Genomic DNA, 27,752 nt, shown 5'->3' with positions numbered 1-27,752 from the left:
GTCATAAGATTTGTAGAAGCCTCCCAATAAAGTGATACTTAAAAAAACAAACGAACAACAAAAAACAAGTGGCCATCTAAATGCGGTGTCAGCTAAGTCCACATAAAGGAAGCACATCAGCATCTGTGATCCAAGAATTACAAACAATAAAATCCAAACCCAGAGGATGGAATGGCATTAGAATTTAAATTCTGAACACCCAATTTACATAAGGCTGTGGATAACAGTAAGAGTCCAAGACCAATTTGCAGGATCCTCCTATGCAGATTAAGTCATCAGTGAGACCTCCCTGACTGTGGACCAGAGATGCGAAAGGTCTTGGTACCAGACATTGCAGGGTGGATGACTGCAATTTGATTTAGGTCAAAATGTGACACCTTGTCAGTGAACTCCCTCTTGACCCAATATATAATTACCGTAACTTTTAATGTTTTCTGCTTTGTTGTTTATTAAATGGTTTTATAGCTTCATTGTAATTAGGGTATCTGTTTGTATTCAGTCTTAATTTTTGTGGCATTTTTGGTATATGAAACTCAGGTTAGGTAAACCTAGAGACAACAACTGGATCAGTAGCTTCAAAGGGACCTGATAGGGAGGCTGGCAGGAAATGGGGAGCTGACAACAATGACTGCAAAGTAGAAGACACGTCTTGGAATTGATGCAGTGATGGTTGCACAACTCTTATGATCATAGATTGAACTATTGAAATGCATGATATGTGAATTGTATGTTGATGAACTTGTTAAAAGTAAACTAATTATTAAATTAAAAATTTTAAATACCGAGGATTAGAACAGCTTCAGCCTCTTTGAGTGGCACAAAAATGGCTAAGTCCCGGACTAGTTCAGGCTAGGTCAAACCTACCCAGAATTGTCACTGAAGTAAGGCCCAGTGACCTGCTTTCTAAAGATTATAACCTTGAAACCCCCCTGGAGAAGTTGTTTTTTGCATACATAGGGTTTCCATGAGTCAGAATTGACTCATGGTCACATTCAAATTGGAATAATTTTGTTGCTGTTGTTAGCTGCAAGGTTATGCACAAGGTTAGCTGCAAGGGGATAAGGCTGTTGTAGATGCATAAAGTTTTCACTGGCTGATTTTTAGAAGTAGATCATCAAACTTTTTGTAAACAAATAAATGTATTTATATAAATTATATATTCTTTAACATTTTTTTTATAAATTATATTTTCATGGAGGTCTTTTTATTCCTCCAGAACACCACAGACATCTTATTATTTAATTCCTCTAGGTATTCCAAGTACCCAGCACAGAGTCTGGAAAATAGGCGTCTCAGATATGTTTGTACAGGGATGATGGCTTTTTCTGCAGAGAAAAGGCCTTGTTAGTACGTCCCTCCCCAGCGGAGTTGGCAGCTGCCCAAACGCGGTGGGTGTAGATAGAGAACGCTATCACCACGGGCTTCTTTTCTCCGGTGAAATAATTCTCCAAGGACACCTTGTCCCTGATTCACACTCCAGGGGGTAAACCCAGCAGGGCCTGCCCCTGACCTCTCGCGGCGCGCACGTTTGCCCGCCCGCCTTCTCGGCCCTGCCCTGCGACTCCACCTTGGCCAATCAGCGAGCGCCAGAGCAGAGCGGCTTGTGAGAAGGCTTTGAGCAAAATGTCTGCTGCGTGTCGGAGTGTGAAGGTAGAATCAGTTCTCTCCTGCCTTTTGCGTGGCTGGGACGGCGCAGCCGTGTATCTGGGTCGGCAGGGGGGGAGTTTTGGGGAGGGATCGGTGATGAGAAAGAATCATGAGTCATGCTTTGCTTGGGTCTGATTTTGGCGGCGGTTGGCGGTGAAGGTCAACAATTTAAGACACGTGTATCGGGTGACTGGGTGGGTTGTCTGCCGGTGAATTACTCAGAGGTCCTGTCTGCCGAGGGGAGGCAGCATACTCGGTCACACTGTGGGAGGAAGCAGAAGCCGCCTTGTACCCACTACCCCTCCCCTTCCTCCCCCCCAAGTCAGGAGAAAGGCAAGCTTGTATGCGTGGCAGTGATCTGTGCTGGTTTAGCCGCTGCTGACTGAAGCTCCTAACAGGGCCTGGTTTCAGTGATAACTGGAGGAGCCTCGGGTCTAGGCTTAGCCACGGCGATGCGACTGGTGGGCCAGGGAGCCTCTGCTGTGCTTCTGGACCTGCCCAACTCGGATGGAGAGGCCCAGGCCAAGAAATTAGGGAAGAGCTGTGTCTTCGCCCCTGTCGATGTAAGTGGGGACACCCCTCCTCTCCAAGAGGTGCAGGAGCTCAACAACATGGGCTTGAGAACCTGTGACTCCCTCCCTCTAAGAGTACCGTCTGTGTGTGCAATGAGCCCATGCCCTTGTCCCTTTGGACCTGAACCTTCAAGCATTGTGAAATATAGAAATCTCGAATTCACAAGAATGGGGATGAGGATTGGATCCTGCAGAATTTCCCGAAGGGCGGATGTGTGTGAAATACATGTTGAGCCTTGTAATTTTACATTAGATGTAGTTAATTTTTTTTGAAGCTATAGAAACTAAAGTGTGCTTAAGTCATCTCAGCAGGTCGGCACATGGGAAAGCTAATTTATCTTCATATCAGTAATTTTTAAAGCAAGGATTTATTAGTGCTTCAGTCTATAGCAATTGGGAATCCCCAGTGGTATCTGAATTTATCGATAATGTAGATTTGAAACGTCTTTTGAAGCACTGCCCTAGAGGACTTAAAATTTTCACCTTAACCCTCTTCTTCCTCTCCCAAGTTCCACTGTAACTTCCTCTTGGGTTTTCCCTAGTTTATACAATTCTGGGCCTCCATTCTCCCAGGTTTAGTAGTGTGCAGATATAGGCAATACCATGTCCACTTCTCCCTTTCAAGGTGACCTCAGAGAAGGACGTGCAAGCAGCCCTGGCTGTAGCAAAAGCAAAGTTTGGCCGTGTGGATGTTGCAGTCAACTGTGCAGGCATTGCCGTGGCCATCAAAACATACAACTTAAAGAGGGCCCAGGTCCATAGCTTGGAGGACTTCCAACAAGTTCTCAGTGTAAGACCTTAAAGCTCACCTTGGGTGGGAAGAGGTATCTGGCTGTGGTTACCCCAAAACTTTGAGGGTACAGAAGACTGCCACTGCCTCAGGTCTTACATCATGCATGTCTTCCAGGTAAACCTCATAGGTACCTTCAATATGATCCGCCTAGTGGCCCAAGAAATGGGCCAGAATGAACCAGACCAAGGAGGCCAACGTGGAGTCATCATCAATACTGCTAGTGTCGCAGCCTTTGATGGCCAGGTCTGTAAGCAAGAACAAGGTTTGTGCCTCCTCAGTGATGTGTTGGGGTCCTGCCACCTTTTACCTCCACTCTTCCTTCTCCAGGTTGGACAGGCTGCATACGCTGCTTCTAAGGGGGGCATAGTAGGCATGACACTGCCTATTGCTCGGGATCTGGCTCCCATAGGCATACGGGTGATGACCATTGCTCCAGGTAGATATACCCTTTCCATGCCACACCTGAGATTTGGGGGCAGGGGGGGTCCTGTGGGCAGAGGTAGCGGGGGGTGGGAGGTTAGGTGGGAAAGCACTACCGAAATAGCAGAAGCCTTCCATCTCTGGACCCTAGGGATGCACCAAGAAGTATGACTGAGGTAAGGAAGGAAGGGCAAGAAAATATGAAAACAAGTGTGGGTCTCTGACTTTGGTTGTTTTATCCAGGTCTGTTTGGCACTCCACTGCTGACTAGCCTCCCAGACAAGGTGCGCAACTTCTTGGCCAGCCAGGTGCCCTTCCCCAGCCGACTGGGCGACCCTACTGAGTATGCTCATCTGGTCCAGGCCATAATTGAGAACCCATTTCTCAATGGAGAAGTCATTCGACTAGATGGTGCCATCCGAATGCAGCCCTGAAAGGAGATGGCAGAGAACACACCCCCCCTTTGCCATTCCTTTGGAATGCTGGCGTCCACTTTGAGAGGAATCCCAGTGGCTATTGTGTAACTTTGCCTACATGTCACTCTGTGCCTAATAAAGTTTGCATTTGTCAGAGGGAGTGGGCAGCACTATGCGCTTGGGGGACTGGTATGGGGAAACAAGGCAAATGTGTGAAGGCTCTGACAAGGTTGATTGTTCAGAGCCCTGGGGTTGGATGGGAATGGCAGTACTTCATACTTTTTGTGTCTTAAAACAACAGTCTTGATTTCAGCGAATAACTTTATTACTGGGGGAAGAAGGTAGTGGTACTGGTTCAGTTACTTCCTATTGGGGACTGGATTGAGGGTGGGGGTAAGCAGTCTTTTCCTCTTTTCCTCATAGCCTCTACGAGCTTGATGGAGACAGGGTGAAGACCATTCTGAGCTCAGCGACTGCTGGTATTGAACTGTAGATGATACTGGGATGTAGGTTGATTGGTGTAGATTATTGAATTCAGGTAATTCTGCCTGTAAAAGAAGTCCAGTGTGCATTCAGTTGATGTCCTTTCTCTTTCTCCTTCTCAGCATCCCTCCTCACCTTCCCTGACTTCCAACATCCCTCCCCACCACCATCGCCTAGTACTCACCCTTCTTTTTGCTCCTTAGCCAGTTGCTGGTTGAAGGAGCCCAGCCCCCTCCGGAATTCGGTACACAGTTCCCTCTCTTGCTGTTCCAGCTCTAGCATTGCCTGGGCCAAGTATGTGGTCTGGCTATTCCGTTCCTCATCCAGGGCTTTCTTGGCCTGGTGCTGTGCCTTCTTTTCACAGCGCTGCACTTCTTGGACTTTCCTGATGGCAGCTCGCTGCTCTGGAGTCATTCCCTTCCAGCAATAGGGCAGGACCCGATGGGGAGCATTAGGGTTTTGGGCAACTTGGGGGTTCTCAGTCAGCAGGTCGCTTGTAATCTGGTTTTGGATATCCATAAAGTTGGCTGCCTGCTGACGCTGATATTCACAGTGCTGCCACTCAGCCAGCTCCGTTACCTGGTGGGGTCCCCATAAATGTTAGCATTGGAGTAGCCAACTTCACGAAACTTCCAGGTGTGGGGACAGGATGGTTATATGATCTTGCCCTGTATCTCAGAGAAGGAGCAGATACCTCGTAATGACCCTTAAGGTGGGGGAAGGGTGAATAGGCAGGGAGAACTTCTCTGTCCTTAGGAATCCCTTAGATTAAGAGGCTGGGGTGGGAAGGTAAGCACTCTTTTCTCAAGTCATCCTGAGTCTGGAGGTAGGGAGAGGTATCATCTGCCTTAAGGGAACCTTGAAGTGAAGGAAGGAATCCTTAGGTAGAGGTAAGGAAAAATATGGTTAAGCTTCCCCAGGACACTGTTCAGGGGACTGAGGGGAACATAGTGCACTTGATGGCTCAGGCCATACCTGGGCTTTGTTGACGTTGGCTATGGCAGACATCATGGCCATGTGACAGGACTTTTCCAAGTTGGCCAGGTGGGTGGCCCGCATATCCATGTCGAGGCACAGCTGGTCATTAAGCATATCTACAAAGAAATGTGGTCTGAGTACAAAACTGGCCTCCATTTCTGGTCCCTCATTTGTTCAACAAGTTTTGTGTATATGTATATATGCAAGTTTAGGAGGTAGGTAATATCTTGAGTTGGGATATGGAAGAAGCTACATTGGGGGATTAAGGGTAGCCAAAGTGGTAGCAGCAAATGTTCAAAAGACTAGCTGAAAGATGTACCCCAAAGATGGGTCATGTACCTTAAGAGTGGGTTCATAGTGGGTTATGCATTGGGTTGCTAATAACTACAGTATCAGCCATTTGAAATCACCAGCTACTCAGGAGAAGGATGAGGCTTTCTATTTTTGTAAGATTTATAGTGTCAGAAATCCAGAGGCAGTTCTACTCTGTCCTATAGGATTGCTATGAGTGAGAATCTACGTGACGGCAGTGAGAAGCCTCTGTCTACATGTATTGGTCTCCAAGGACACCACTAAATCAGATCCTTTCCTCAGCTCTCAGGTTAGTGAGGAAGATGTAAAAGGAATTTTCAGTGCTTTGGGTGGTGGGTAGGAGGAAGGCTTGCAGAAAGAGTTATGTTTTTGTATATAGGCAAAAAGCACAGGGCATTCCAAGCATGAACAAAAGTATTGAAATGTTTCATTCCAGCCTCTGGTCACTGCTGGCCCTAGAGCATGCTTTGGATGAGTAACAGATGTTATTCTTGGCTCCTTTTACTTTCTTGTTTTCTTCTTACTTCTTGTTGCCGAACCGAAAAATGCAGCCTGCCTACTCTCCAAGAGTTATCCTTGGGATTTTTCTCCTTCGCATTTATCGCTATCTAATACACTGTTTTACTAAAATATTTGATCTATTGTTTGTTTCATTAGAAGGCAATCTTTGTAAGGACAGAGTTTTTTGGCTCGTTGCTGCTATGCCCCAGTATTTAAACCAGAGCCTGGCACATAGTAAGTAGGTTCGCAATAAATACTTGTCAGATGAATGAAAGAAATGAAGAAACAGTGTAGTGTATATCTTAAAGTACGAATAGTCTGCTGTTTTATTTTTAATCATTTTCTTCGGGGCTCTTACAGCTTTATTGATTGATTAATTAATTAATTTATTTATTTGCTCTTATAACATTTCAAACATCAATTATCTGAAGCATATTTGTACCTATGTTGCCATCATCATTTTCTAAACATTTTAGTCTGCTGTTTCTGAAGCCCTGGTGGCATAGTGGTTACACCTTGGACTGGGTTGAAACCACTAGGCACTCCCCGGGAGAAAAATGCAGCTTTCTACTCCCATAAAGAGTTATAGTCTCAGAAACCCTGTCCTATGGGGTTGCTATGAGTGAAATTAACTTGATGGCAGTGAGTTTGGTTTTAGAGGTTTGCAGGGCCCGTATTAAGGGTCAGAGACATGACAAGCTGGTAGGGAACATGGAAGGATTTAAGGGGCTGGGGGGGGTGACATGATAAGATTTATATTCTAGAAAGCTTGCTGTGGGGAGACCTGGGGGCAGAGAATCCACCCTGAAGACTACTATAGTAAGTCTGGTGGGAGGATTCGGAGATAGAAAAGTTGGAGGGGAAATGTATAGGAATTTATATTAACAGTACTTGTTGGGTTGGGTGAGGTAGTAGAGAGAAAAGATTTAGGGATGTTTCCCAGTTTTCTGGCTCGAATGATATGGTCACCACCAGAAGAATACAAAATGAAAAGCAGGTTTGGGAAAACTGATGATTTGTTTAGGACCTGTTCAGTTGGAGGTAGTCAGCAGGAATATAGATATTTGAATCTGCAACTAGAGAATCCTTAGCACAGAAGGGGTAAGTGGCATGGTGTTTGAGTCCAGAATGAAGGCTGAGGGCAACTGAAATGAATTTGCAGGGTAGGGAGAACAGTGTGGCAGCTTGTACTTTACTTCCATACATCTCATTTCATTCTCACAAAAACCCTATGTAATATGGATTGTCCTTGTCTTAAAGATGAGGAAACTGAAGTCCAGAGAAGAAAATAAATTTGCTCAAATCAACCAGTACATGGCAGAGTCATTAATTAGGTATTGCCTCTAAGTAATGACTAATAAGGGAACCGTGGCTACTGTCAGACCGAAGGAAGTCAGTCTGCCTAATCTAACCTTTCAACATCAATTCCATGGAGAATTGGACTTCCCCAATGTACCTCTGGTCTGGATACTATACCTGGCTTAAGTCAACTTTCCACCAAGCCCCAGGTCTCTGAGTCTAGAGGGCCTGGCTGCTTACCTGCATACATCTCATTAAATCTGGCTTGTTGTTGTTCCTGCAGCTGCCTTTCCAGGCTGTATCTGAACTGCTCCTGCTGCATTCTCAAGTATGCAGCCCTGTCCAGATTCTTCCCAGAGAGGCACTGGAGGCTGGCTGGGCCAGAGGGGGGATCACTGTCACAAAGGTGGCTGGGAAGCTCCTTAAGTCCATTTGGATCCCAAAGGTCAAATTCACATCTGTTCTTGAGCTGCTGTTTCTGTTCACGAAAGTCCTGGATTTTCTTGGCCAACCGACGTTTCCTTTCTGCCTGTTCCTTCTCTAGCATTTGGGCTACTAGATCATACTGTACCTGGTTGGCACCTGGAGGTGGGGAAGAAGATCATCGTGAAGGCACCACAGGAGGGACAGAGCCCGCCTAGTATGGCCTGTGCTCCCAAGGCCCATTTGATTACCCAACTATCCCTGTCCCTTAGACCCCACTCAGAGCCAGCGCTGTCCTACTTCAGCCTACTGAGTCCCTTGTCTCATTTTTCTGCCCCTACTCTGGCCCCTGGCCTCTTCTTTTTAAAAAAAATCATTTTGTTGAGGGATTACACAGCTCATATCACCATCCATCTATTCATCCATTGTGTCAATCACATTTGTACATATGTTCTGGCCTTTTTCTTTACCATAAGCGGCATCCCTGCTCCGCTCTGTTGTCTCTCGAAGTTTTCGTTCTGCAACTTGGCTGTTTAGTGCTTCGACATCCACCTGGTTCCAAAGAAATGAACTAAGTAAGGATAGGGGTCCATCGGGGGCCTTTGGTTCACATAAACAGCTTATAATTTATCCCCAAATGCTATAGATTTCCAGTATGTACTGGCTAAAGTTTCAGTGACTGAGCATAGCTTTCTAAGTCCCCCACTCCTCCTGTCTCATCTCTTAGTACTATTTTCTCATGGACCAGTATGACACTACCTTTAGTAGCTCGGCTTACAATTCTCTGCATATCTTAGGCTGTTTAAACTTATAGACCTTTGACAGGCTATTTTTTTCTTCACCTGAGACTCTTTCTTTCCTTAAGACCAGCTTAGGCGTCACCTTCTTGACTCCGCTGGTTGGTGCTGATTCCACACACTGTCTACAATATATTGAAATCTGTCTATATCTATTATTTCCTAAAATAGACTGAGCTTTTAAAAAGGCAGCCTGGGTTTTATACTCACGACCCAGTACAGCAGTTGATACAGAGAAGGCTATGAGGAATCAGACCACCGATTTCTAAGCTCATTACTTGTGTCAGTTGCTACTGTATGTTATCATTTCCTCAAAAACTTTATTCAGCCTCATTTAACAGAGAAGGACCCCGGCGCTCAGAGAAGATACATGTAATAAGCCTGGTCCTTGAATAGAGATTTGGTGTCTTCCAGAATATCGTGTATCCACCTCTATTCACCCAACTATTGATCTTTTTCTCTTCATTTTTTCCTGATCAATATCTTCTCTTTATTTTCATTGGAATTCATTAAAAAACCCTCCAAAATAGTACAAAAGGGAATACAGTTTAACAAAGAGTAAGTGTTCCTCCCATTTCTGTCTCTCAATCTGATTACCTTAGAGATCTTGTGGGTTCTGTTCCAGATCACTGAAATAAAGCAAGTATTACAATAAAGCAATAACAAAACTTGCTGCCACTGAGTTGCTGCTGATTCATAGCGATCCTATAGGACCGTGAAGAACTCTCCTTAGTTTCCAAGACTCACTTTATGGGAGTAGAAAGCCCTGACTCTCCTAGAGAGCTGGCTGGTGGTTTGGAACTGCTGACCTTGTGGCTCACAGCCTCTTCTGTAACCACCAGGCCCCAGGGCTCCTTTCACAATAAAGCAAGTCACAAAGTTTTGATTTTTCAGTGCATACAAAAGTTGTTTAAACTGTAGTCTGCTATGTGTACATTATGAAGCTTAAAGTATAAGAATTATCAAAATGTGACACAAAGTGAGCATATGTTGTTGGAGAAATGGCACCAATAGACTTGCTCAATGCAGGTTTGCCAAAAAAATTTAAGTTGTAAAAAATATACTCTGTCAAGTGCAAGAAAATGAAAAGCAATAAAACGGTATCCTTGTATAGCCCTCCAGAGGTTGTTTAAGTGTATACAAGAACAAATATTTTTTTTATCATTTTATTGGGGGTTCATACGACTCATCACAATCCATACATACATCCATTGTGTCAAGCACATTTGTACAGTTGTTGCCATCATCATTCTCAAAACATTTGCCTTCTACTTGAGCCCCTGGCATCAGCCCCTCATTTTTCCCCTTCTTCCTCGCTCCCCTCTCCCTCATGAACCCTTGATAATTTATAAATTATTATTTCGTCATGTCTTACACTGTCCAACATCTCCCTTCACCCACTTTTCTGTTGTCCGTCCCCCAGGGAGGGGGTTATATGTAGATCCTTGTAATTAATTCCCTCTTTCTACCCCATCTTCCCTCCACCCTCCCGGTCAAATTTTTCTTTAGACCTCTTGACTCAAGGTTGCCTGTATTTTGAGAACAGGTGATCCAAGAAGAGTTAGTTGTCATTGGCTCTTCTCAGTCTCTTTCCCAGCATCCTCCATAACCCCTTTCCAGGTCTTTCCCAGTCCTGCAGGATAGGTACTTTCGACTCTCCTTTCCAGCTTTAGGGCCTATTGAAATGTTATAATGGGCACTGCTATATTCCTCTCCAGGTCCATAAACCCCAAATCTCACTGCCATCAGAGTCGATGCCAAATCACAGTGACCCTATAGGACAGGGTAGACCTGCTCCTGTGAGTTTTCGAGAATAACTTTTCTTGGAATAGAGAGCTTCCTCTTTCTCCCTTGCAGGCCTATGTTGTTAGGTGCCATTGAGTTGGTTCTGACCCACAGTGATCCTATACACAACAGAAGGAAATATTGTATGGTCCTGCGCCATCCTAACAATGTCCATAGCCCTGAGAAAGTCCCTGCTGCCCACTTACCCCCATGACTCTGGTCCGCACATTGAAGAATCGGTTCTGTCGTTCCTTTTCGCGATTTTGTCTAGCCTCAATGGCTGCCAACGCTTTGGAATCGGATGACAAATCTACTTTATACATCCTGGAACAAGGGTGAAACAATGCTTAATCAGTAAAGACCATCATCCATGACTATGCCTCTCTCTTTTCTTTCCTCCCATAATACCCCACTGGCATTTATTCCTATTGATCTTAATTCCTAATATATCGCATTATCTGTGTCCTCCAGCTCTGTTGTCACCTCCTTAGTGCAAGCCTCAAAATTTGATGCAACATAACATCCTCAGGAGCCTCACTGGCCTTCCTTGCTGTACACTTAGACTTGCTAGTTCTTTCTCTGCACTGGCTACCACAGTGATCTTTCTTTTCTTTTTTTTTTTAGTATTTAGACCTAGGTATTTTAAAAATCATTTTATTGGGGCTTGTACATTTCTTTTTAAAATTGTTTTATTAGGGCCTCATACAACTCTTATCACAATCCATACATACATCAATTGTGTAAAGCACATCTGTACATTTGCCATCATCGTTTTCAAAACATTTGCTTTCTACTTGAGCCTTTGGTCTCAGCTCCTCAGTTTTTCTCCTCCTCCCCCCTCCCTACCTCATGAACCCTTGATAATTTATAAATTATTATTTTGTCTACCATAGTGATCTTTCAGAAAACAAATATTACCATGACATTTCTGTTTAAAATATTTAGAAGCAGCTTCAAAAACAAATTTTGATTCAACTCAGCAGTAGCTTGAAAGAAATACCTGGCAATCTACTTCCATAAAATTAAAGTTGTTGAAAATTCTATACACTGCAGTCTATTCTGAAACACCTAGGGTTGCCATGATTCAGAATTGACTCAACAATTTTCCCCCCAAGAGTTTTATTGGTACATAATTTACATATCATATAATTGAATAGTTCAACCATTCAATCATACCAAGGGGAATTATACAGTCACCACGACATCTATCTTAGAGCATTGCTTCCCCCATCCATGGTTGAACTGCTTTTAAACAGTTGTGCAATCATGATCTGTTCTAGTGCTCCCTCCCCACCTTCCTTATTTACTCCTGAAATCCCCTTCCCTTCCCCTCCCTGTTGTCCACCCCTCACCCCTGTATTCCCTATAACATTTTTTTTAACATTTGTTTTTTACATAATTTTTAAAATTTAATAAATCTTTTTATTGGGGCTCATACAACTCTTATCACAATCCATACATACATCAATTGAGTAAAGCACCCTTATACATCCGTTGCCCTCGTCATTCTCAAAATTTGCCTTTCACTTTGGTTCCTGGAATCAGCTTGTTTTCCTTTTTTTCTCCCAATGACATTTGTATCAGTTGTCATTATACATCCACTCCTATACTTCACAGTTGGGAAACCCCACAGAAAATGAAAAAAGGATAAGATCCCATTAATATAAAGACAAAAGCCCAAATAATGTCAGTGGGAGAAATCCTCCATTAACATTCAAAAAGCCAGGGAAGGAATTTCTGTCACAGACCAACTAAGAGATGCTTGCACCAGTACAAATCCAGGTCGTGTCTATAGGGAGGTTGGCCAAATATCGAGTTCGATCCAGCATAATCAAGAGTCCAATGGTCTCTGCCTGCTAGTGGGGCTGTTCAGCCTTGCCTTTGGCTATAGCGAATATGCCAGCAGCTCAGTCGGATTATATACTTTGCAGAGAGGTTTGGGGCTCCCACTGTGCTCCATAACCTTTTAAAAATTGGGTATTAATTTTAGCTCTGTACTTTTCACCATATTTGAATTTTGTAATTGTCATCTTTAGATCACACAAGCTGATGTGCTGCTTCTATGTGGACTTAGTTGATTCCGTGCTCGATGGCTGCTTGCTTGAATACAAGCCTTTAAGACCCCAGACACTATTTCGATAGATAGCCAGGCACCATCTACTTTGTTCGCATTTGCTGTAGCACCCTTATCTTCACTGATCATCTCATGAAGGTGAGTATCGAGCAGGGCTATGTCAAAAATAGTTTTGTTTTTTTTAAGGCGTGGGGTTACCCATAGCCTACAAGGTCCAAACTCCTCTGCTAGATTTAGGTTCTTCATGATCTGTCTCTTCACTTTCTAGCCTCAAACTCATCTGTAACACTTTTCCCTTTCTTATTTATGCTCTACTCAGTTTTATCCATCTCAGTAAATGATACCATCATTCACCAAGTTGTCAAAAGCCTGTGAGGCATCCTTCAACCTTTTCTCTTACTCTTTCAATGTATATTCCCAGTTTGTTTGTGATGGCTCCCACCCTGGTGTAAACCGCCATCATTGTGTTCTTGGGTGACTGCCAGAGTCTACACATTGGTCTTCCAGCTTGCTCTGTTGTCCTCTATAGTTCACTTATTCCACAGAAATCAGAATAATTTTTCTGAAATAAATTCTCCCTCTTTATTTTTTTTATCACTTATCCTCTCAGATGACAGTGTATAGGGCTTAAATTTTTCTGTGTTATCAGTCCAACACTTACCTGACAACACTACCAGTCAAAGCCAAAGAAAAATGAAAACATCTTCAGATTTGATCATGTTTCTCACCTTAAAATTCTCCCATGGCTTCCCACTGCACTTAGGTCTAAGTTCCTTACCATGGGCTTGCAAGATCTAGTTCTTGTATACCTCCCCAGTTCAACTCTTATCACGCCCATGCTTATCATGCTCCAGGTGCACTGGACTCCCATCAAGTCCTCAAACATAAAAACTCTTTGGAATGCAGGGCCTTTCTACATAGAATGCTGTCCTCAATTCTTACGGCTAGCTCTCATTTGTTGTCACAATTTTTAAACAAATATGAAGTCATGATAAAACAAGAATCACTTCCCCAACTTAATAATATCCCATTTTTTCTCTCATCCTTACCCAAGAAGTAACCACTCTCTAAAATGTGTTACCATACCCTTATTATAATGCATAAAAATATTGTATGTGTACATGATTCACTGAACAGTATTTTAAGTTTTCTTGTTTTTCAACTTCACAAAATATTGTGTTTTTTCTGAATATTTTTTTCATTCAATATACATTCCATTGTTTAACAATATTTGGGGTGTGCCTACTAAGTAACTGGGAGACATCATGGAACAAAACAAAAATCTCAAGAAAGAAAATGCTTTGAAAATGATGGTGGCAAGAAATGCACAAATGTGCTTGATACAATGGATGGATGGATGAATTGTGATAAGAGTTCTACGAGTCTCCAATAAAATATTTAAAAAAACAATTTTAAGAGTTCCTTACGGTGGGGAAAGGAAAACAAAAGGATGAATACAAGGAAGAAAAGGGTAGTGGGGTCATGGGGAATTAATCCACCCAAGGGGAGGGTATTGTTTATATCTCCACAGGGAAAGTGGGACCAGACTTCAACCCAGTGTCGCAAGGTGTCAATGCAATATCCCGGCGTGGAGTAGGGAACCAGTGGAGAGGTCTGGGAGGCTGGCCCCAGCACCATAAATTAAGTGGATTCCTGCTCCTCCCCCGAAAAGAATTTGTTCCAAAGGACGACATTGACTCTGCAGCTCCGGGAGATGAACATATCTGATCAGAGCACACGGGAGAAGATGAAGGGGCAGGAGGAGAGAGTGGAGCACAGCCTGGCCCACCAGGCCGTGATGATGATGTTCCTGAGTAGAGCAGCCAGTCCACAGAGAGAACAACATGGCTGGCCCCACTATGAGAAATGATGCCAATCAGTAACTAAGGGCGATACAGGGGACAGCACCGGAGACACAGTGTGGGAATTGCACCTGACCTGATCCCACCACACCGAGGCAAATCACTGGGGGAGTGCAGCGGAACAGCAAGGGAATGGAGTGGCAAGGTCCCCAGGGAATGCTGAAAGTGGACTTTAGGGCCAGGGCGTGGTGCCCCAACAGACTGGACTGAAAACGCTCCTAAGGGCCAGCAAACGATCCCTGAACTAACTACAAGCTTTTCTCTTGTGAACTGTTTTGTTCTGTTCTTTGTCAGTGGTTTGTTTTTGTTGTTTTTTTTGTCTGGTTGTATACTGTTGCTTTGTTTTCCTCTGTCTTGTTTTCGTGCATGTTAGTGTCTCCACAGGTCTGTCTGAAGAGGACAGGCTGGATGAACTATCTGGAGGAAAAACAACGGGACCGACAGTTCCGGGGGGACTTGGGGTGGGGGGGTGGGGGGGTAAGGAAATGGTGTTAACAAACCCAGGGACAAGGGAAAAACATGGGACTCAAAATGGTAGAGAAGGGGGAGTGACAGGCCTGGTGGGAAATGATCAAGGGTAAGGTAGCTTAGAGAAGAGGTATACTCTAGCCCAGGTGGCGACGAAGCATGGTAGTAGGGCAGGAGGAAAGTCAAGGGAGATGGAGGAAAGAGCTAGGAGTCAAAGGGCATTCATGGAGGTCTAGACAAAGACATGTACATGCAAATATATATAGGAGGATGGGGAAATAGATCTATGTGTCTATATTTATAGATCAAGTATTAAGGTGGCGGAAGGACCTTGGGCCTCTACTCAAACACTCCCTCAATGTATGAATACCTTCTTTTATTAAATTGGAACTCTATGATGCTCACTCTCCCGGCACAACGGCTGGAGCCAAAGTGGGTGAACAAGTAAATGTGAAGAAAGCTGATGGTGCCCGGCTATCAAAAGAGATAGTGACTGGGGTCTTAAAGGCTTGAAGATAAACAAGTGGCCATCTAGCTCAGAAGCAACAAAGTCCACATGGAAGAACACACCAGCCTGTGTGATCGAGTGGTCCCAAAGGGATCAGTTACCAGGCATCAAAGAACAAAAAATCATATCATAGACTGCACACCTCCATGATAGGATCGCTGAAGACAAATGGGTGCATAAGCAAATGTGGTGAAGAAAGCTGATGGCGCCCGGCTATCAAAAGAGATAGTGTCTGGGGTCTTAAAGGCTTGAAGGTGAACAAGCGGCCATCTAGCTCAGAAGCAAATAAGCCCACATGGAAGAAGCACACCGGCCAGTGCGATCACGAGGTGCCAAGGGACCAGGTATAAGGCATCATGCAAAAAAAAAAGATATAAGTGTGTGTATATATGTGTATATGTATATATATACCATATTAAATGAAGGGGGAAGTACAGAGTGGATTCCCAAGGCCCAAGTGTCGGCCACTGAAGATCCCCTCATAGAGGGGTTTAGGAGAGGAGATGGGTTAATTAGGGTGAGAGGTAGTACTGATGAAAAACACAGCTTTCCCCCAGATCCTGGATGCTTCCTCCCCCCAACTACCATGATCCAAATTCTACCTTGCAGGGCTGGATAGGACAGAGGCTGTACACTGGTACATATGAGGGCTGGAGGCACAGGGAATCCAGGGTGGATGATACCTTCAGGACCAAGGGTGTGAGGGACGATGCTGGGCGAGTGGAGGGTGAGTGGGTTGGAAAGGGGGAACTGATTACAAGGATCCACATGTGACCTCTTCCCTGGGAGAGGGACAGCAGAGAAGGGGGGAAGGGAGACTCCGGATAGGGCAAGATATGACAAAATAACGATGTATAAATTACCAAGGGCACATGAGGGAGGGGGGAGAGGGGAGGGTGGGGAAAAAAAGAGGACCTGATGCAAGGGGCTTAAGTGGAGAGCAAATGCCTTGAGAATGATTGGGGCAGGGAATGTATGGATGTGCTTTATACAATTGATGAATGTATATGTATGGATGGTGATAAGATTTGTATGAGTCCCTAATAAAATGTAAAAAAAGAAAAGAGAAAAAAATGATTAGGGCAAAGACTGTACAGATGTGCTTTATACAATTGATGTATGTATATGTATGAACTGTGGTAAGATTTGTATGAGCCCCAATAAATTGTTAAAAAAAAAAAGAGTTCCTTACATGCTCTGCCCACCAGTCATTTCTTAATTTGTGTGACAAGCATCTTCTCCAGATGTGTAACTTGTTTTACTTTATTATTATATAATCACTTTATGGTAGCAATTGGTATGTACAAAGAATATGGTTAACATACATATTTAAGTTATGAAACACAATAAAACAAATACTTGGGAACCCTTCCCAGAAGCTAGAGATGCTTCCTGTTTGCACTTGCTGATCTTTCCACTATCTTTATGGCTTATTTTGATGAATATGAATGTAGTCCAACTTCCAATCTTGTCCTTTAAGTTGTTATTGCATGCTGTCTGTCGTCACAGCAACACTTATATGACAGAATAGAACTTTTCCATAAAGGAGCGGGTTGCTGGATCTTTTCTCTTATGGAGCAGATGGTTGGTTCGAACCACCAATCTTTTGGTTAGCAGTTGAGCACTTTTTAAAAAAAAATCTTTTTATCGGGGCTCATAAGGCTCTTATCACAATCCGTACATACATCAGTAGAGCAAAGCACCCTTATACATTCGTTGCCCTTGTCATTCTCAGAATTCACCTTCCACTTGGGTTCCTGGAATCAGCTCGGTTTCCCTTTTTCTCCCCCGTCCCCCTCCCTCCCTGAGTTGAGCACTTGTTATACTACCTTGGTTCCTTAGTTTTTATTATTTGAGAAATCACACCTTACCCTGTTGTCTTAAAGACATTTTCCTCTAATATTGCTAAGATCTTTTCTCATTTATGTTTTAGTCCATTTGGAATTATATGTTGTCATGGTAAGAGGGAGGGGTCTCATTTAATGCTTCCTCCATGTTCATTTCATTTTAAATATGGAACTATAGTTTGCTATGAATTAAGATGTTTCTGTCCTTTGGTCATGTTATCCCCTCAGCCTGATCCTGTTTCTCCAATTTCAGCTTCATTTATGGTTCCTCTACTAAATCCTGTCAACCATGCTTTCTTAGTTTCCTGGACTTATTTACAGTATTTAGCATGCTTCTCAGCCTTGTGACACCTTTTAAAAATATTTAATAGTAACACGAATGGCTGTGACAGTCACTGAACACTCTTCATGCCAAGCCCAGTCTACCTATTTCATCTACTGTCATAATCAGTAATTATCTCTGCCTTGTCCAGCCGTTCTTAGATCCTAGGCTTTCTCCTAGGAGACATACTTAGTGGGGAAGACAAACTAGGTCATTTTGAAGGACACAAGAAAATCTAAAACCTCATTTCGAGGCACACAACTAAGTACTGCTTCATGATCTCTCATATACATATTTGGTTTTGTTTTATTTTCATTTTTGTAAATAAAGTTTTATTGCAACGTGGCCATCTGTTTACAGATTGCTTATGTCCACTTTCATGCTTCAACAGCAGAGGTGAGAATTTGCGACAGAGCCGATGCGGCCCACCACTCCTAAGTGTTCGTTATCTTGCCTTTTAAAAAAATCATTTTACTGGGGGCTCGTACAATTCGTATCACAATCCATACACCCATCCATTGTGTCAAGAACACGTGCACATTTGTTTGCATCATCATTCTCAAAACATTTGCCTTCTACTTGAGCCCTTAATATCTGATGCTCATTTCCCCCCTCCCTCCCCACCTCTCTCATATACATATTTGCATGCCCTATATCATGTGTCTGGAATGCTACACTCCCCTCATCTGTCTCTGTCCACTTGGTAAGCTTCTAGTCATCCTCCAAAGTCCAACTCAAAAGTCATCACTTGTAATTTCAGAAAAAGTAAGAGAGTAAGATGTTACTTGAATACCAGGCTAAGGCCTCTGTAGGTTTTTGCCTGATGAGGAAACTATTGAAGGGCGTTAAGTGAGGAGATGATACATTCATATTAACATTTTTGATGGCTGATATAGAAAGATACTCACTGCTATCACACATCAATTCTGATTCATAGTAACCCTACAGGACAGAGTAGAACTGCTCTTTTGGGTTTCCAAGGCTGTACATCTTCAAAGTTGCAGAGAGCCTCATCCGTCCCCCTTGGAGTATCTGGTAGGTTAGAACTGTTGACTTTATGGTTAGCAGCTCAACACACAACCCACTATGCTACCAGGGCTCCTGATATAGGATAGGAGGTAGCAACTGGAGGTAAAAGGACAGGCTGGGGCCTCTCTCAATCAGGCTTGAGGAGCATAGAGTTACCTGGGGCTTCATAGAAGGGGACAGCTCTGGGACTGGGAGGTTAAGGACACTGAGAAGTGAAGATTCAATAGATATAGACTTCTTGGACTATCAATTATCCGGTATAAGGAAAGGGTAGGGGGAAAGGGACGGAGAAGAGGAATAGAAAAGGTAGGGCGCAGAGGAGGGGAAGGAACAGGGGCACAGGATAGAGAAAAGAGGGTAGAGTAAGATGAGAAGCAAGAGATTCGGCAGAAGAGGAGGGAAGGCAATGACAAGAGATGGGGGTAGGGAGGAAATATGGTGGGGAGCATTGACTTAAGTACTCTGACTCCTGGGGTACACAAAATACCTTTCTCATCAAGAAGTCCAAGTTTTGGAGCTCTCAGGGTTGGGTCTGGAATCAAGTGCCCAAGTGGTTTAGGTCCAAATCGGTTCTTGGGCTATAGTGGCAGTCTCGAAACTCTGGAGGATAGGAGAGGAGATAGAATATCAGGCTAGAGGGTCCCCAGTCCATACCCTTGTCACTTGTAACCTCCCCGTTACATTCCAACCTCTTCAAATCGCCCCTCACCCCTGCATGACAAGCTCTGAGTTCATGTGACAACAAATCGTCTTGTCTGTCCCTCCTTCCCATCTCCCAGTGTCATGATCATTCCCAACCTTGCTCTGAGCCTTCCAAGTGATCAGGCTAAAGCCAACACCTAGTTCCCATTTCTTCTTGCAGGACCTAACCCTGCTGCTATTTGCGAATTTCAGAAAGCTTGCGTTTTCGTCCTGCCAGAAGGCCTACAGTATCCCTAAACGCTGCTAGGACTCCTCCCAGCAAGGTCTTCTGAAGGATGTGTCAGCCTAAAACAGTGGTTTGTGTTGCCCAAGTAACAAGAATGGAGGGTGGGGCTTAAAAGCCTGTCGTAATCCTGCCCCTTGGCAACGGATCAACAAAACATCCACGCCAACCAAAGGCCCCGCCTCTGGTTCCCACCGTTACGGAAACCGGAAGTTTCATCAGCCTCGGAAATTTCATCAGCCTTGACTCATTCTCGCGAGGCTTGCCATCCGCCCGGCTTGCATTGCGGTTTTTCTCGCGCGGGCTTCCCGGTTCCTGGGCGGAAAACGCAGCCTCTCTGATTTCTTCTGGCTTTGCTGCCGCCGCTGACGCTTCTGCCATGGGTTTCCTGAAATTGATTGAGATCGAGAATTTTAAGTCGTACAAGGGGCGACAGATCATCGGACCGTTTCAGAGGTTCACGGCCATTATTGGACCTAATGGCTCTGGTGAGATAAACCTGGCCGCGGGCCTGCACGCGTCCCGGCCTCCCCTATCCGACGCCAGAGTAGTGCAACCCAGCCCATGCCACTTGAAACGTAGTGAACCCTAAAGTGCTTTTGCCCAATTTGAAGAAGTTTGCCCGTATCTACTGCCTCAATTCCGGTTATCTTTCTCGAATCTTCCCCAGGTATCAGCTGTCAGCACTTTGTGCTTTTCCTTGCTTCCTCCCGCCACCCCCTTCCGTCAAAAGTGGCATGTCCTAGTAGGCTGCTAGTTTTACATCTTGCCAAATCTTCCCTGCCCCTACTTGACCTTTCTGAAAGATGTGGGGTGACTGAATGACTGATATCCCACCCTTAGCCCCTGGTCCCAAAGGGTACACCTCAACCCTCTCTCTGGCCTTCCATTGGTACTCTCCAATTCCCCTCGTTTTTACACTTCCTCTCTTGAATTTCTGATTCAGCATTGTACTCTCCAGGATTCTTGGGGATCTTAATACCTCTCCTCTCTCCCCGCCTCCCTCCCCACACTTCAGACTAAGGTTGCCTCAAACTTTCGTCTTTCCTGACACTAACAAAAGCTGGGGCACGCCCACCAAATGCTCATTGAATGCTTACTGTTATCAGGAGCTGTTCGAGCTGCTGTGAAATAGAATAAGCCAAGCCTATATTTTCGGGGAGCTTTAATTTCAGTGGAAAAGACATTAATAAAGAGAAAATAATTTAATAAAGAAGAAAATGCTATAAGGGAAATAGAACATCATAAATTATTTCCACTATTTCCCAAAGTATCCATTTGAAATTCTGTTTTCCAGTCCAGAGATACTTCAGCTTCAACATTTCCTAACCTGAAAGGTTGCCCTTGCTGCTAAAGTACCGGTACTTAGGCATTGAAGGATTTTTTGGCAGCATCCTTGCCTCATACCCAGTAGATGACAGTAGCACCCCTGCTCTCCCAAGTGTGTCAACTCAAAAGGCCTTCAAGGGTTACTGCATGTCCACTTGGGGCCAAAATCATGTTTCCCCCTTGAAACAGTGGCCTAGAGGTTTCACCTGTGATCTCGATGAAAAGAGCCCAGAATGTACCTATTGACATTTCACTCCCTCTACATTGACAGATTTATACATAAACTGGTCAGGAAAGGCCATTCACTCCATATCCCACAGTCTTTAAGGTTCATCTCCACAAGGCATTTCTTGGTTGTCCTCAGTCAATGCATTGCTTGTCCTCTCTGGCACATAAGCGGTACATATTAACATTTATTTTCCAAAACCGACTCCCCCAAACAGAAAACATTTGTTTTTCTATGGTCTTGTTTTCATAGTATATGTTTTTTTTTAATTCAAATCATTTTATTGGGGGCTCGTACAACTCTTTTATCACACTCCATACACACATCCACTGTGTCAAGCACTCTCCTACTTTTGTTTCCCTCACCATTCTCAAAACATCTGCACTCTACTTGAGCCCCTGGTATCAGCTCCTCATTTTTTCCCCTCCTTCCCCACTCCTCCCTCCCTCATGAACCCTCGATAATTTATAAATTATTATTTTGTCATATCTTATACCATCCGTCGTCTCCATTCACTTCTCCACTGTCCGTCCCCCAGGGAGGAGGTTATATGTAGATCCTTGTAATCTGTTCCCCCTTTCTCCCTCACCTTCCCTCCACCCTCATGGTATCGCCACTTACCACTGGTCCTGAGGGGTTCATCTGTCCTGGAGTCCCTGTGTTTCCAGTTCCTATCTGTACCAGTGTACATCCTTCGTTCCAGCTGGATTTATAAGGTAGAATTGCGATTAAGGTAGTGGCGGGAGGGGGGTGAGAGGAGGAGGAAGCATTCAAGAACTAGAGGAAAATTGTATGTTCCATCATTGCTACACTGCATCCTGACTGCTCGTCTCCTCCCTACGGCCCTTCTGCAAGGGGATGTCCAATTACCCACTCATGGGCCCAGGGTTCCTACTCTGCACTCTCCCCCTTCATTCACAATGCTATGATTTTTTTGGGGGGGGTCTTTGATGCCTGATACTTGATCCCTTTGATGCCTTGTGATCTCACAGGCTGGTGTTCTTCTTCCATTTGGACTGTATTGTTTCTCAGTTAGATGGCCACTTGTTTATCTTCCAGCCCATAGGACCCCACAGTCTATATCTTTTGACAGCCGGGCACCATCAGCTTTCTTTACCGCATTTGCTTTTCACCACTTCGTCTTCAGCGATCCTGTTGGGGTAGGCTGGTGTGCTTCTTCCATGTGGGCTTTGTTGTTTCGTTGCTAGATGGCTGCCTGTTTATCTTCAGGCCTTTAAGACACCAGGCACTATATCTTTTGAAAGCCGGGTGCCATCACCTTTCTTCACATTTGCTTATGCACCTGCTCGTCCTCAGTGATTGAGTCAGGACAGGTTGGTGTGCTTCTTCCATGTGGGTTTTGTTATTTCTCAGCTAGATGGCTGCTTGTTTATATCTTCAGGCCTTAAAGACCTCAGATGCTATATATTTTGATAGCTGAGCACCGTCAGCTTTCTTCACATTTGCTTGTGCTTCCGTTGTATTCAGTGATCGTGCCAGGAAGGTGAGCATCTCAGACTGCCGATTGTTAGAACAAAGTGTTCTTGTGTTGAGGGAGTACTGTCCATTTGTTTCCTTAATACTAAACCTATACAATATATGTACATAGATTTATTTCCCCCTCGTCATATATAAATATATTTACATCTGTATATGCCTGTGTTTAGATCTCTATAACTGCCCTTTGCCTCCTAGTTTTTCCTTCTATTTCTTTGTCATAGTATATGTTTTTGAATCTTCATCACAGATCTATCTGTGAATGTCCCTAAGATGACATTCCTTGAAGTATTTCATGTTCGTTATCTTATCTTTGTAATCCTACCACCTATGTCAAATTTATAATTAGGAAATTTTTTACAATATTGAATGATTGTTGATTACAAATGTGCTTAGTTGTGGATGTTTTTATCATCTCTGGAAAGTAATAGTGAAGCCCAACTACTCCAACAGCCACAAACCAACTAGTAGACAACAAAAGACAAACAAAAACAAGTAAACTACGGGCAAGAAAACAAAAACCCATAGAAACAGAAAAGTAAAACATTGTCAATCATCCCTCTGGGGCAGGGGTCCTCAATCTACGGCCTGTGGGCCACATGCGGCCCGCTGAGGAGATTTATCCGGCCTGCCGGGAGTTTTTGCCCCATTTTGTTTTTTTATTTCAAAATAAGATATGTGCAGTGTGCATAGGAATGTTTTCATAGTTTTTTGAAAAACTATAGTCCAGCCCTCCAATGGGTCTGAGGCACAGTGAACTGGCCCCCTGTTTAAAAAGTTTGGGGACCCATGCTCTGGGGTATAATATCATTCCCCTGGGGTGAAATATCAATTTTTCTGATGGCATGTCACTCTGAACTCTGTAGGTATGAGAAGTCTATGCAAGTACAGTTCCACTGTGAGCTGCAACCCATGAGTTGATGGCCCTACAGTTTGATCTCCCATTTGATTGAGCTCTGCTTACCCTAAGAATGGGGGTTGGTGCCAGGGGGAAGCATCCTGGATCAGTTCTTCAAAGTTCAAATCCCTACCCAACAGATCAAAACCTGTCATGTCACTGCGAGGACATATGGTGATTCTGGGTCCCTTTCCATTGGACACCCACCCAACCAGGGGTTCCCACCCAGGTCCAATGACCACCACTTCTACAGGTCTTAAGGTGGCCACTCTCTGCTTCCTTGTTCATCAAAGTACCCCAGGCTTCAGTCCAAGGGTGCAGGTACCTTTGAAGCAGGGTTCAGTTCATTCTGATGGGTCTCTCTGGCCACACCTCTGTGAAGTCCTGGTGTAGCCGCTGGGTTATCCATGAAGCAATAACAGTGTGTTTATTGTCCCTTTGGGTTCCCAACAATTATTGTTTAGCAAAACATTCCTGATGTGAGGTTGCTCCTCCCCATTTACCCACCATACCCACCAACAGAAACATCACTGCCTCCTCTGAAATGTAGATGCCCCCCCCTCCCTTGGTTAAGACTTGATTTTCCAGTAAGTGTCTCCTCTCATTTCTGTGGAGGGCCTGCTGGCTTGTCACACTCTTTCCTCAATGTCCTATAGCTTCAGATGGAGAACATAGCATTCTGTATGGCTGCATAGTATCCCATTGTGTGTGTATAACACATTTTGCTTATCCATATATTAGGTTGCTTCCATCTCTTTGCTATTGTTAACAGTGATGCAGTAAACATAAGTATGAACCCCTGGCTATGGGCAAAGAGACACCTGATTGGTGGTGGTGCTCTTATATGAGTCAAGGGCAGAGCAGACTGGCAGCCCTTTGTTCATCCTAGCTTGATGCCTAGATCGTGGCCAGAGCTGTTTCATGCCTAGGGCACATTAAAAAAAAACATAAGTATGTAGATGTCTATTTGTATCTGTCCTATTCTCTAGGGAACATACCTAGGAGTAGGAGAGCTTAAGCTCTTTTTTAAAAAAATATTTTGTTCTTGAGAATATACGCAGTGCAAAACCCAAACTAACTGTAGTTGAGTTCTAGTGACTCTGTGGGGTAGGGTAGAACTGCCTCTGAGTTTCTAAGGCTATAAATCTTAAGAGAACCTCATCTTTCTGCTGTGAATCCACTGCAGGTTTCAGTTGCTGACTTGGCAGTTAGAGACCCATTACATCATCCTCTATAGCGCCAGTGTACCTATACCTAGCAAAATGTATACCAGTTTAACAGTGCATGTACTACATGTATAGGTCAATGACATTGATTGCTTTCTTTAAGTTGTGCAAACATTCTTGTTGTACTATTCTGTTTTCTTCCCCCATTAATAAAAAGTCACTGCCCCTTAAGGTTCCTATTTTTTTTAATTTAATTTTTTTTTAAGGTTCCTATTTTATCTTTTGAGTCAATTTGATCCTATGTAAATAGTTTTTAAAGGAGCATAATTCTCGAGGCTGACATTCTTTACTAGTAAAGTGAAACTATTCTTGGGGTTTAAGAGGACTGTAGGTGATGTTTTTGGTCTCAGGGCAAACAGTTCCAGGTTTCAGAACTCCAGAAAATAAAGATTCCAGGATAATTTGATATCCTTGTCTTTTATTTTTTTTCCCCTTTTGGTCAACGATTCTTCTATAAAATATAGGCAGATTCCAGTTCTTACAGTCTCATGGCGAAGAGAACAGTTGTCCACACTTCCATATCCTCCTCTTTTGTATTTTAAATCATTTTATTGGGTGGTCGTACAACTCATCACAATCCGTACTCCTCTATCGTGTCAAGCACATTTGCACGTTTGTTGCCATCATCATTCTCAAAACATCATCTTTCTACTTGAGCCCTTGATATCAGCTCCTCTTTTTTCCCCCCTCCCTCCCTCCTGAGACCTTGATAATTTATAAATTATTTTTATAATTCTGTCATGTCTTACACTGACCGATGTCTCCCTTCACCCACTTTTCTGTTGTCTGTCCCCCAGGGAGAGGGTTATATGTAAGATCATTGTGACCGGTTCCCCGTTTCTCTCCCACCTTCCCCTTACCCTCCTGGTATGGCTACTCTTATTATTGGTCCTGAGGTGTTTATCTGTCCTGGATTCCCTGTGTTTTCAGCTCTGATCTGTACCTGTGTACATCCTCTTGTCTAGCCAGATTTGTAAGGTAGATTTGGGATCATGATGGGGGGTGGGGGGAAAGAGAGCATTACAGAACTAGAGGAAAGTTGTATGTTTCGTCGGTGCTATACTGCACCCTGACTGGCTCATCTCCTTCCCGCAACCCTTCTGTAAGGGTATGTCCAGTTGTCTACAGATGGGCTTTAGGTCTCCACTTCACACTCCCCCTCATTCACAATGATTTGATTTTACGTTCTTTGATGCCTGATACCTGATATTATCGACACCTTGTGATCACACAGGCTGGTGTATTTCTTCCATGTGGGCTTTGTTGCTTCTCAGTTAGATGGCCTCTTGTTTATTTTCAAGCCTTTAAGACCCTAGATGCTATATCTTTTAATAGCCAGACACCATCAGCTTTCTTCACCACATTCGTTTATGCACCCTCTTTGTCTTCAGCGATCATGTTGGGAAGGTGAGCATCAATGGAATGCCAGTTTAATAGAACAAAGTGTTCTTGTATTGAGGGCATACTTGAGTGGAGGCCCAAAGTCCATCCGCTACCTTATATGCACATAGATCTATTTCCCCATTGTCGTTTATAAATATATTTACATATGTACATGCCTGTATTTAGACTTTTATAAATGCCTTTTGCTTCCTAGTTCTTTCTCTATTTCCTTTGTCTTTCCTCTTGTCCCACTATCATGTTCAGCTTTCATTAGGGTGTCAGTAATTCCTCTCAGTTCCATTGCCCTTGATCAAGCCCTACCAGGCCTCCTATAACCTCCTTGGCATCGATTTGGGGATCACTTGTTGTTCCCTTGTCCCTGGGTTTGTTAACACCTTTCCTCTGCTTCCCCCTCTCCCATGTCCCCCTGGACATTGTGCTCTGGCTGCTCTGAGCAGGAATATCATCCTTAGGGATTGGTGGGCCAGGATGTGTTACCCTCTCTCTTCCTCTCCCTTCATATGCTCCTGTGTGTTCTGATCAGACATGTCTCTCTCCCTGAGCTGTAGCGTCAGTGCTGTCCTTTGAAGTGAATTCTTCTGCGGGGAGGGGGGCTGTCCACACTTAGGATTGGACCTGGACCCTCAGACCTCTATTGGTTCCCTGCTTCATACTGGTATGTTGCATTCTCCATATCCTCCTCTTAATCTAGGTTCTCTGTCGTCCTCTTTTGCTGCAGGCAAATAGAGACCAACTGTGTTCTTGAAGGAGATCTGATGGCTCTGTTCAGTAGGCTTTGGGCTACTAACTACGAAGTTTGTGGTTCAGATCCGTGTGAGAAAGATGAGACTTTGTGCTCCTGTAAAGATTGGAAATTCTATGTAGGATCACTATGAGTAGAAATACACTCAATGGTAGTGGGTATGGTCTTTTGGTTTGGTAGTTTTAAGACCCCAGGTTCTATATAATAAGCTAGAAGGTAGAATAGAAGCACTAAACACAATTATCGATTCCTGGAAACCATGACCCTAAATCTCCAAATCAAGGAACCAAATCCCATGAAGTATTTGATTGTATGTAAGTAACCTTAATACCCACTCTCCCACCACCCATAAACATGTCACACAGCTCTTGCCATTTCAGCTTTTTACAGGTGTACAACTTATTGAAACATTTAACAGATCAATGGATCAACCCTATATTTAATCAATGTGATTTTACCATCACTTTTAAGTGCCCTTCATCCCCCTCCCGCCTGCCTCTGGTAACTACTCATAAATTTTGGTCCCTGTACATTTGCCTTTTCTCGTCTGCTTGAATAAGAAGTCACATGAAAGAACTTCAAAAAATTTGTGGAAAATGGAATTAAAAGATAATGGAATTTTCCCATTAACTTTAAAATGCCCCCTCATATATATTTGTCTTTTGATGATTGTTTTATTTTGCTTTGCATAATGTCTTCAGTTTTCATTCGGTGGCATGTGGCATGTTTCTTTTATTGGCAGAATAGTATTCCATTTTACATATCTACCCCACCCTACTGCCATTGAGCGACTTTGTGTAGTGATCCTGAGGCTGTCAGAGTGACGGGGGGTTAGACCTCTGACCTGATGATGAACAGTGCAGCGCTTCCAGGGCTTCCACATTTCATCTGCTCATCTGGTGATGTCATGGACGGTGTTTGGCTGAGTGAACACCTGCTGTACAGGTTTCTCTGTTTTAGTCTGTACTT

The 27,752-nt window shown here is 43.8% G+C and overlaps 3 protein-coding genes and 1 non-coding gene across 5 annotated transcripts in view; 3 read left to right on the top strand and 1 right to left on the bottom strand.

Moving 5' to 3' along the window:
• Positions 1 to 1,503: 1,503 nt before the first annotated feature.
• Positions 1,504 to 4,002, top strand: HSD17B10 (hydroxysteroid 17-beta dehydrogenase 10). The gene is made up of 6 exons (XM_075539599.1): positions 1,504 to 1,650; positions 2,046 to 2,210; positions 2,845 to 3,009; positions 3,127 to 3,255; positions 3,340 to 3,448; positions 3,676 to 4,002. Exons 1-6 carry the CDS (start codon positions 1,624 to 1,626, stop codon positions 3,864 to 3,866), a joined length of 786 nt encoding a protein of 261 aa, XP_075395714.1. The 5' UTR covers positions 1,504 to 1,623; the 3' UTR covers positions 3,867 to 4,002.
• Positions 4,003 to 4,151: 149 nt separating this feature from the next.
• Positions 4,152 to 19,537, bottom strand: RIBC1 (RIB43A domain with coiled-coils 1). Of its 2 annotated transcripts, XM_075539597.1 has the most exons (8): positions 19,335 to 19,537; positions 19,024 to 19,136; positions 10,633 to 10,750; positions 8,315 to 8,396; positions 7,662 to 8,003; positions 5,307 to 5,425; positions 4,516 to 4,910; positions 4,152 to 4,396 (listed from the first exon to the last, which is right to left on the bottom strand). In XM_075539597.1, the coding sequence occupies exons 3-8, from the start codon at positions 10,747 to 10,749 to the stop codon at positions 4,315 to 4,317; spliced, it is 1,137 nt and encodes a 378-aa protein (XP_075395712.1). In that variant the 5' UTR covers position 10,750; positions 19,024 to 19,136; positions 19,335 to 19,537; the 3' UTR covers positions 4,152 to 4,314. The 2 variants fall into 2 exon arrangements, with proteins under 2 accessions (XP_075395712.1, XP_075395713.1); XM_075539598.1 differs by lacking the exon at positions 7,662 to 8,003 and having other exon boundaries at positions 19,335 to 19,536.
• Positions 19,538 to 19,744: 207 nt separating this feature from the next.
• The window catches only part of SMC1A (structural maintenance of chromosomes 1A), a 66,208-nt gene continuing 58,200 nt past the window's right edge, over positions 19,745 to 27,752 (top strand). Inside the window, exon 1 of the mRNA XM_075539415.1 lies at positions 19,745 to 19,949. Within this exon, the coding sequence (XP_075395530.1) occupies positions 19,841 to 19,949 (109 nt within the window). The 5' untranslated portion in view covers positions 19,745 to 19,840. The remainder of the gene's footprint in view (positions 19,950 to 27,752) is intronic.
• LOC142435469 (small nucleolar RNA SNORA48) lies at positions 24,206 to 24,349 on the top strand. The gene has a single exon (XR_012781519.1). It is a non-coding gene; the product is annotated as a small nucleolar RNA SNORA48 (small nucleolar RNA).

Source organism: Tenrec ecaudatus, chromosome X (genome assembly GCF_050624435.1).
Source record: "Tenrec ecaudatus isolate mTenEca1 chromosome X, mTenEca1.hap1, whole genome shotgun sequence".
Taxonomy (NCBI): domain Eukaryota; kingdom Metazoa; phylum Chordata; class Mammalia; order Afrosoricida; family Tenrecidae; genus Tenrec; species Tenrec ecaudatus.
Note: the sequence above shows the minus strand (reverse complement) of the source record. Positions and strands in the feature narration are given on the sequence as shown.